This window comes from Monomorium pharaonis, chromosome 9 (assembly GCF_013373865.1).
Source record: "Monomorium pharaonis isolate MP-MQ-018 chromosome 9, ASM1337386v2, whole genome shotgun sequence".
NCBI classification, from domain to species: Eukaryota; Metazoa; Arthropoda; class Insecta; order Hymenoptera; family Formicidae; genus Monomorium; species Monomorium pharaonis.
The window spans coordinates 7,959,115-7,969,950 of NC_050475.1; the positions used below are offsets into that span (position 1 = coordinate 7,959,115).

The 10,836-nt window shown below is 34.6% G+C and overlaps 2 protein-coding genes across 2 annotated transcripts; both read left to right on the forward strand.

The window, feature by feature from the left end:
• The first annotated feature begins 3,557 nt into the window (after positions 1-3,557).
• Positions 3,558-4,241, forward strand: LOC105836355. Its single transcript, XM_012680329.1, has one exon. It carries the CDS (start codon positions 3,558-3,560, stop codon positions 4,239-4,241), a length of 684 nt encoding a protein of 227 aa, XP_012535783.1.
• A 2,015-nt stretch (positions 4,242-6,256) lies between these two features.
• On the forward strand, positions 6,257-9,073 carry LOC118647347. Its single transcript, XM_036292115.1, has 2 exons — positions 6,257-7,256; positions 7,460-9,073. Exon 2 carries the CDS (start codon positions 7,478-7,480, stop codon positions 9,071-9,073), a length of 1,596 nt encoding a protein of 531 aa, XP_036148008.1. The 5' UTR covers positions 6,257-7,256; positions 7,460-7,477.
• The last annotated feature ends 1,763 nt before the right edge of the window (positions 9,074-10,836 follow it).

The following is a 10,836-nucleotide window of genomic DNA, read 5'->3' on the forward strand; positions in this document are numbered from 1 at the left end:
GACGATCTTTGTAGATGGGACGTTTGCAGTACCCCATCTGAAAAAGAATTAAAAAAGAACTGTCAATTATGGACAATTCTAACCAGATATAATAATAGAGTAAGTAAAATAATTAATTAGTTTAATCGATAAATAATTGGTTCATTTAATTGCAAAATACACATACGTTCATATAAGTGTGAGTAAATTTAATTGCTCTCAAATTTCAGACATTTCCAATTGTATATGCCAATTGTATATTATGGATAAACGTAATACGGAAAATTATATTGAAGTTTTAAAAGAAATTGTAAATATTATAAATATAAAACCTACCACAATAGTATCCGATTTTGAGAAAGCAGAGAGAAAAACTATACAAACAGTATTCCCCAGTGCTCAACTCATTGACTGCTTTTTTCACTATAGTTAAGTAATAACAAATAAAAATACACATAACATTTCAATGTACATTAATTCTTCTCATGTTGGTTTTTAATTACAGGCATTAGTACGTAATGCAGATAAATATGGATTATTGAAAGAAGAAAAGAAAGAATTAGGATGATGTGTTACAAAATTATTAATATCTCTAGCTTTTTTACCACAAACATTAATAGAAGAAGGCTTTCAATTGATAGTCGATATCATTTTCAAAGATTGTGAACATTTAGAATTATTTCTTAAATATTACAGAGATATTACTTGGCTACATAACTTTAAGCCCATTTCGTTCTGTGTATTTAAACAAATGTCTCGGAAAGACATAATAGAAAATTAAAAGAAAATTTCAAAAAGCATTCTATGATTGTAGAATTTTTAGGTATGTATCAGAAAATATACAAAATGATATTATATTGCTCTCAGTACGTATCATTATGATATGTATTTTTAATTACATCATTATAACATATATGTTTTGAAAAATGCATACAGAAAATGCATGCGCATGTACTGTTCAAATTTTATTCATGTCATGATCAGAAGAACTCAATCTCAATTAATGTTATCATATATATATATATATATATATATATTAATAAATAAAGATGTGCACACACACATTTGCATTATATATATCTTGTGTGCTCATTACATAATAATCTACAAAATCAAGTATCAAGTTAGAGTTATAACTTCCCCGATAGCCAAACGTGCAATGCACGGTAAAAGCACGCAGTGCTGTCACTGCGTGTGGTCCTGGTGCTGCCACCGTGCTTTCACTGCATGAAAATTTAAGTGACAGAGTCAGTTAGCTCGTGCAATAATGCAAATGGAATAGAAATTGACGAAGAAGATGATTTGGAATTATTTGATACTTTACAAAATTTTGAATAAAAACTTGCAGACGTTTTTTTATCGACCAATATGTCTCACGTGCAGGCAAATGCTATTTTAAAAGTTCTCAAGTTTCATGGTGGCTTTTCTAATTTAAAAAGTGATGTTAGATCACTTCTTCAAACTTCTCGAATGCGTTGTGAGCTTCATCAAATATCTGGAGGCAAATATCTTCATTTAGGATTTGTAACAGGTCTTCTTCACATTCTTCATGAAACTCCTGTAATGCAAATTCTAGAACATCTTCTAATCGACTTTAATACTGATGGAGAAACTTTGGTTACTGCTGGTAGAATTCAAATGTGGCCGATTCAAATTAGGATAGCGAATATTCCAAAATCTAAGCCTGAAATTGTGGGAATATGGAGAGGTTCAAGCAAACCTACTAATCCGTCAATTTTTTTTGAACAATTCGTTACTGAAGTTCTTCAAACTTTAAATAATGAAATTTAATTCAATGATGTAACGAAAAAGATTGAACTTAGATGTTTTATCGCGGATGCACCTGCTCGTGCGTTAATGTTAAATCACACAGCATACAACGCAAAAGTACCATGTTCTAAATGCTGGATAATAGGTGAACGCCTTCGTCCTGGTACTATGGTTTTACGTGGAGTAAATCATAGACTTAGAACTGTCGAAGAATATTCCCAATGTCTCGATGGAGAACATCATAAAGAAGGTAATAGTCCTCTTTCTCGTCTTCCAATACAAATTCCAACTCAAGTGCCTTTTGAATATATGCACCCTGTACTATTGGGCGTTATGGAAAAAAATTGAGTTTGGTCTCATCGAAGGTAAATATTCCCATTTCATAAAACTAATGCCATGGGATACAAAATTACTGTCTAAACGTTTAGAAACGGTAAAGAATTGGTGTCCTCGAGAGTTTTCACGAAAACCTACTTTAATTGCAAAGTTTAGGAGTTTCAAAGCCACTGAACAAATTTTATGTTACAGTGGTCCAGCAGTTTTTGCAGGCATTGTTCATCCGTTAGTTTATTCACATTTTATGCTTTTAAATTTGGTATTCGCATTTTATGTAAATCTTCTATTTCAAATTCGGATTTGTCTTTAGCTCAGTCAGCATTACGCACTTTTGTAAATAATACTGATGATATTTATGGGGCTGAATTTATGACATATAACACACATTGTCTTTTACATCTTGTTGAAGATGTAAAGTACTTTGGTTCACTCAATTCTTTTTCTGCTTTTCCGTACGAAAATAATATGACATATTTTCGTCAGTGTTGTCGAAAACCGAATTAGCACTTACAGCAAATTGCAAATCGACGGAAAGAATTTCAATAACGAAGTGCGGTTAAAAAGAATAATAATGTTTGCATCAAACTCTCCGGTAGACACAATAAGGATCCTCTACTTCCTCATTTGCCTCATAACGTTATGCAATTCTCAATTTACAAAACTCCTGATTTCTGTATCGGTATTAACAATCAGGATAATACTCCTGGATTATTCTCCAAGATTTGTCGATTTGTATTGTTCGAAATATTATTTGTGTTGATAATGAGTATTGTTTTCTTGTAAATGTTTTTTCTAGTGTTACGTCCGGCCGATTTTTCTTGCCGGCCGTCACAAAATTGACAAGAATCGCGCCCCACGATGACGTGTCACCATGGTAACGCGAATGCCGGCGGATTCACGCGCTCTCGGGGCCGGGCCCGAGCGATCACGCGCTGCAAGCATGCGGCCTGCTCTACCGACATGCGTTAATTAAAAATGCCAATTTTTAACAAACCGCATTAAATATCGCGAAAACGCGAAAAGGGAAGTAATCCTCTCCTAAGGCGCCTCAACCCTGAATCATTAATAGCAATGGCGCAAATCGAGTAATTAACTCAATTCGTTAATTACTCTCCTCAGACAAAATCAAACTTACGCTCCCGCTTGCGCCGGAGCATTAACACTCGCGCGGGACCATTCGGAATAGGGCAACAAGGGCCAGACGCCCTTAATTAACCAAGTAAGTAAGAAATCGAGTTCAGAACACGAGGAGGAGCACGCTGTACCTCCGTGAGACAGGAAACTCTTATCCTCAACTTCGTCTATAAAAACTCAAGTAAGGAATGCAAGCGATTGCAAGAAGCGGACGATAGTTGCACGCCCCGCGACTTAAAATTATGAATAGGGGAGTAAAAATTTGTCTGATAACCGCGAAATCGAACACGACAATTAACTAATAGCTAAATTGTGTGAAGAAACGTCATCGATGAGCAATGAATCCAGAAACAAATCGATTGACGTTTGAAAACGAAAAAGAAAAATCAACTCTCACTACAAGCAAAGATCGCAATACTTCCTGTACAAATATTGAAGAGAAGCGTAGACTAGAGAAGCATAGACGAGAGTGGCGACACGAACAAAAACTAGGTAGAGAACATAAACGATTAAAAAAACAAAAAATTTTGGAATACAAAATTAAACGCGCACAAGAGTTGAAACTTTCTAAAGAAAAATCCTCGTGCCCTGAAAAAGGATATAAACCAATATTCGGAGAAATAAACAAGGCTACAAACGAAGTGGAAGAATGGCGAGTTATCTATAGAAATAAAGGACAATCAAGTACAGCTGCAACCACGGCCACAAGTATAGCTGCTGCTGCTACAGCAACAACGCATTCCAAACCTATAAGTCAACAAGTTTTAACAAATCAAAGGAAACGACCGAGGATATCCACAAGCCCTACAACTGCTTTGAGTAATCAAAGAAATAGACAGCGCAGTGTGCTTGAAGACGCCCATGAAACATATAATATTACTGAAAGCTCAGCTGCACTAAAGATATTAACCGAATCTGCACAAAGAGTAGCAGTTGTACAAGAACAAATGGTAGTAATTATGAAAGGACCACATCAGAAAAAATGCGTCTACAACTACTTGAAAAAATATATAAAATTGTAAAAATTATTGCAAGAAATAACAAAGAATATAGAAGTGCACAATTTTAATTACTAATAAAATTTGCAGAACATAAATTATTAGTTTTGACAAATTAAGTTTTGACGAAGGGTGTACCCTAGTGACGATCGATTAGTTGAGATAGTGAAACAGCTAAGATTGGACTTTCTAGATTGGGAAAATTATATATTATTGCGTCGAAGCACACGCACACACACTCGCGGGAAATAGACGGAGGCAAAGTCGGCCGTCGCTCGCAAGCGCGGTTACAATATGTACATGTTTATACAGACGTTGTATTTCTTGATAATTTACTTGAATGTCTAATAAACATTAAAATACTAACTTCCGTTTTTTTAAGAGGGCCTATTCATTATATTTATATTCATATATTCAACATGGGTGAAAGAGGTATAATAGTTTAATATTTAATTTTGGATTTATTAAAAAATTTATTATTTTAATTATATATTTTTATCCTTTATAGGCGGGAGTAACTATGACTCTCTGTCCGTTTGGTCTTGGGGCCCTTGATTCGGCGGATTCTTTGGGCCTGGGATCCCATACGTGACGGTCATGGTTGCTAGGGCATGCTAATTGACCACCGCTTTTCTAATTGGCGGTCCAACAGAAAAACTCTAAACATTCATTGCTGTAAATGGTTGTGGTCAATTGCAACGTGGTCAATCGGGGCGCTCCCTGATGCGTAAGCTATAGCCTCTCACAGTCAAGTCACGCGTCCACCTTCTCGTGGTACCGCTGGATGCAGTGTGGTGCGCCGAGGGCTGCGCCCCTGTAACTAAGTGGCGTCGTGGCGTTGTGCGCCCCAAAGGTCTTCGAGCCATGTGCCGAGGTCATGGTGAATTGTGGGGCCAAGAAAGACCAGGTTTCTCGGGGAGCTCTCGGTTGTCAATCCGTTTGTTCCCCAACACGCAGAAAATTCATGGAAAGAAAAAGTAATAGATTGAATGTCCCGGGTTCTCGGATGGCCCGGGGTCTGCGTGCGCAGAGTGAATGCTCTGCTAGTGCGAAGGACCCTGACGTGGTCGTATCTGGTTCTAGGCGATCCACTTCTGATGGAGCCTTAAACAGGGCTGAACACGGCAGCCAAAGTAACAGAGCCAAGGCTGAACACGGCAGCCAAGAAATTTTCAGTTGTGAGCACTGCCCCAAGGAGTTCCAGACCAAGAGTAGTCTGGGGCTGCACGTAGCTAGAGCCCACATTGAGGCGGCCAACAGGGCCGTTAATGTCGAGCGTGAAAAGGCCAAATGGTAGAGAAAGTTCGTAAATAATAGACACAACGGTAAATAATAATTTGGAGCATACACATTCACAGAATGAACAATCGCAAATACAAAATATAGAACAGTCTAATCAAGTTTCCCAGTTTCCACATATTGAAACAAATATATTTGTTCAAAAAATTACAAATCTTGAAGGAAAAATGCGAGAACAAGCTATTAATGCAACATGATCAATACATAATGCAACATAATCAGCAATTAATGCAACATGATCGGAAGTTGTTTGCGTAGAAACATGATAATCTTGAATTACAACTTACATTAAAATATCAAATTTCAAGACAATAGATAAAAGATTTACATATAGAATCTCAGAATAAAGTTATGAATCATAATGATAATGTTCCAAAAAATACGAAACAATCTTCGAGTAAGAAAAAAGGAAAACAAGACCAAACTTACAAAATGTGATACATATTACAAATCTTAATCCCATTACTAAATCTTTGTATAATATGAACGTTAAATTAAAACGCAGTAATAGATATCTAAAGCATCTTGTAAAAGAATATAGACAAAAGGCAAAGAAAAAGAAAATTTTTTTGGTACATACTAATTCGACAACAGGTGTACAAGAAAAATTTACTTAAAAACTCTAAGTGATTTCGATGAAACCGGTTTAAAGGAAAAATGGTTCGCATTGCATACCGATTACACAATTGAAGAAAAGCAACCCGGGAAAAAATATTCATATCTCTTCATAAATGATCATATATATTTAGTCACGTCTGGTCATATATGAAAATTGGCCAGATATGATAAAAAATGATTCGATAATATTATATATGTTCATGTTTGATCAGGTACGATCAGGCACAAACAGACATATTCGTATTAAAAATATCCATCCATACATAATTCAATCTAGCCATATATAATTTGATGACCTCCAACATTATCATATTAATTTATACAAATTTTGATATAATTACATATAATTGCGTGTAGTAATTTATCACTATCAAGAAAAAATATCTCTTATATGCTTTTATATGCTCATATAAGAAGTAATATTATGTGCTCATGTATGAATTTTGTCTGCAAAAACTCATATATGATCATATATGATTATCTGTCATATATTTGAGCGTATATATTTAAATAAGTTTATATTTGAAGGTATAGTATTGTGATCTGATTATATATAATTCTATAAGTATATAATTATACAAATAAGTATATAATTATACAAAATTTTATTTTTATATTTTCTCAATTTTCGGAAGCTCTCTCTGAATTGCGAAGGCCCACGAACTCTCTTCGTATAACAAAAACAATATATACTACACTTTGCTGCTAGTGAAGTACTAACTGCTAGAAGTAAACCGTGAGTGATGGTTTTCTTTTATAACCCTTTTGGAGTAAATTTTCTCACGAGAAAAAGAAGCGCCGTGCCTTCGCCTAGTGGCCATTTTGCGAACTACTCGCGGCTGTAGGGGAAGTTCGCCTAACGCCGGACGGCACCTATTGCCGGACACAACAAATATCTATACATATAGAAACGCGACAGAAAACGCTATAGTGGCAAAAGGAGAAAGGGAGGGAGTAATAACCTTGGACCTAGCGACACGCTTTTGCGACACGCAGTAAACAAATAGGAACTATCAATCGTTGCGCTCGGAAGAAAAAAATTGTACTGCGTAAATTTTAGAAGAGTATATTATCAAAACTCTTGTGATTAAATATTGACTTATATTTTTATTAAGTAATTTGGTAAGTACTTTTTCAATTACGTCAGTGTATTTTATATAAAAAGATACAGTTCAAAAAATATATTTTTTTATTTTGGATATTCGCTGTTCCCTGGTACCGGACAGAACATTTTCCCCTAATGCCGGACAATGAAAATGTCAACGTTATGTGTCTATGTTTATTTTTATAATATTGAATTATAATATTTTGTTTTTGGAGAATAGAAAAACCTAGGAGGCATTATGGAGAATAAAAAGAAAGGATCATGGGATAAGGATAATTTGAAAACTGCTCTTGATAAAGTTTTGTCAAAAAAAATGGGACTGAGAGAAGCTGCGCTAAAGTATAGTATTCCTAAAAGCACTTTACATGACAAAATAACCTGCCTAAAGTCCGGTGAAGAAATTGCATTGCAGCCTAAGCTTGGTAGATTCACCAAAACATTCCTACCAGAATATGAAGAACAATTATTGAACCATGTAAAAGACTTATCTAATCGATGTTTGCCACTTATGAAAAAAGAATTTTTAAAGTTGGCATATGACTTAGCTGTAGAGCTAAAGCTTCCTCATCGCTTCAACACTGAAAAAAGAACAGCTGGTAAACATTTTTACTATGATTTTATGGCTAGACATCCTGATTTATCACTAAGAACACCCGAGTCTACGAGTATGATGCGAGCTGTAGGTTTTAATAAGCCGCAGGTAGATTTGTTCTTCTCAAATCTTGAAAAACTCATGAATCAATATAATTTTCCTCCTTCTAACATATATAATTGTGACGAAACGGGAGTTAGCTGCGTACAAAAACATCAAAAAGTTTTAGCTCCAAAAGCTGTACGCCAAGTAGGAAAGCTTACTTCAGCTGAAAGAGGCAAGAACATTACAATCATGTTTTGCATGAGTGCTAATGGATATTTCATACCACCGTTTTTTATCTTTCCAAGAATGAAAATGAATGAACGCCTTATGATTAATGCTCCCTCACAGAGTGAAGGTGTCGCTCAACCAAAAGGTTGGATGAATAGTGACTTTTTCTGTCAATGGTTAAAACATTTTGAGAAATTCTCACATCCTTCAAAAGAATCACCTGTGCTTCTTCTCCTAGATGGTCATAGCAGCCATAAATCATTGGATGTCATAAATTTTTGTAGAGAACATAACATTCACTTAATTAGTTCACCACCGCACACAACTCACAAATTGCAACCTCTTGATAGAACTTTTATGAAGCCCTTCAAAAATGCTTACCATGAGCGATGTGACATGTGGATGAGAGCAAACGCAGGAGCACGAATAACTGATTATGATATTGCAGGCCTTGTTGGTGAAGCGTTCACAAAAGTAGCTCGATTAGACATTGCGGTGTCTGGTTTTAAATGCACAGGAATTTATCCGTTTGATAAAAATATATTTTCAGATATTGATTATCTACCAAGTGATATGACAAACGTTCCATTAGAAGAAATAAGGACTCAGACCGCTCCTGTAGCTTCCAAAGTCTTAGATGCTGTTCCTGTTCGTGACACACAAATGACAAAAGAAATCCATCCGTCTACTAGTTCTGTTCCAGATATTTCCAAAAATTTATTGAAGTTATCCCCGTTTCCCGATGCTGCAAAGAAGCGTTCCGAAGCAAGGAAGAGAAAATCCGAAAAAAGTCAAATTCTCACTTCATCTCCGTATAAAATATTAGTTGAAGAAAAAGAGAATGAAAGAAAAGGTAAAAAAGCAAAGAAGAGCCTTGAAGAGCTATATAAAGAAACTAATTTACCTGATAAGAAAAAAAGAAACAAAGCACCGAAAACAAACAGCAGTGGCACATTTATCCGGGCCTGAAGCTAATTACCTTGAAGGGTTCTTGGTTATGAGAAAACGCGAAATCTTTTTTCTAGTTTGTCATACACTTCTTTTAAGTCCGGTTATTAATGCATCAAATAATATGTTTGTGTCTTCTATACGAAACTTATTCTTGCCCTTTGGTAAATCTGTGCCTCTTTTGCCGTCTGAAAAATTTTTTGTTTTATTTTTTTATTTTTTAGCTTGTGTGGATATCTCTGAGTGTTTTGCTAACTATATTTGTGATCGGTACCTATTATTTTAAAGTTGTTCGGCGTTAGGGGACTTACTTTTATTGTGTCCGGTATTAGGGGCCAGTTTATGTTTCACTAAAATCATAAATCAAAGATTAACTGTGATTTAAGATAATTGTTCTGACAAAGTTGATTATTTTGTTCTTTTATCTTGATTTCTAATATGTTAACTTGTAATAAATACAATATAAAAAATATATAACGAAATAGTTTTTTATTTATCCTGAAAAAACCTTAGGTGTCCGGCACTAGGCGAACTCCCCCTATATATTTAAACAAGCTATTTTGAGATATAGTATTGGACCTGATCATATATAACTCTATATGACTATATAAGTTTGTATTTGATTATATATTTTCAGTTAAAATTATAATGCTTTTGCTAAATGACATTCTTAATATATTTGTCTATATGAACAATATATAATATTTATTAAATATATATGTATGTAATATACGTATATATATACATATGGTTGTAAAAAAGAAAATTAAACGTTAAATTATTGACAATCGGATTTGTTCATAATTATTAAGATATAAAAGATTTTTAAACATTAAATGTTGCATAGTAAAAATATATTACATAATAAATTATTTATTTTTGTAACATTTTAATTTTATTATTTAAAAACCTTAAAGTTTAAAAAATTGTAATGGTCATGTATAATCATATATGAACATATATATTTGGATCTATTTATAAGCACGGACCAGTTATGGATAGACCTAGTACACGGAAAAAAGTTTGGCACTACAGAAGCACCAACTAGTGTAACAGCTGTACGAAATGAGAGTGCGCTGTTGTACTTCTCTTTGGCACGGCAGTTCTCTCAGTTTGGGAGCCCTGCTGTCCCAATCGGGAGCCCTGCTGTCCCAATCTCGCACCGCAGCATTCCTAACCTTAAAGTGCAGTGGTTGCCCCATCAGGGTGGGGAGAACAGTTCTCCCGGCGCTTAGTGCTGCCAGTTACCCAAAACTGGCACTCTGTAGTCCTAAATGCGAGGTGGCGCTGCACTACCACCTATGATGCAGCAGTAGTGCCAAACTTTTTTCCGTGTATATATGTTCATATATGATTATATTTGATCATATAAATGCTTCCACATGATCACATATGATAATATACAAGAACATTAGACCATATATGGCTATATAAGACCACTTAAATAGGATTTACAAAAATGATTTAATCATATATTCTCATATATGGCCGTATGAAGTATATATGTTTATAATGTATCACATTTTTTTGTATTCATCCCAATTGATCATATATAGAGATAGATAATCACATATGAATATATATGCTGCATAAGTGGACATGTAAAACTAATTATATTGTTCATATTTCATTCACATATGTTCATATACTATTAAATATAAAAATTTATTCCCAGATACGGTGGCATATTTAACTACATGTATCATTATGTCTGATCATATATGAACTAATATGACACATTTTGTGCCATGTTAAATGTGCAATTTGATCATGTATGGCGATAA

Excerpts from the sequence above, each read along its gene's own strand:
- LOC105836355 (XM_012680329.1), top strand. The coding sequence starts at position 3,558 with ATGAATCCAGAAACAAATCGATTGACGTTTGAAAACGAAAAAGAAAAA.
- LOC118647347 (XM_036292115.1), top strand. The coding sequence starts at position 7,478 with ATGGAGAATAAAAAGAAAGGATCATGGGATAAGGATAATTTGAAAACT.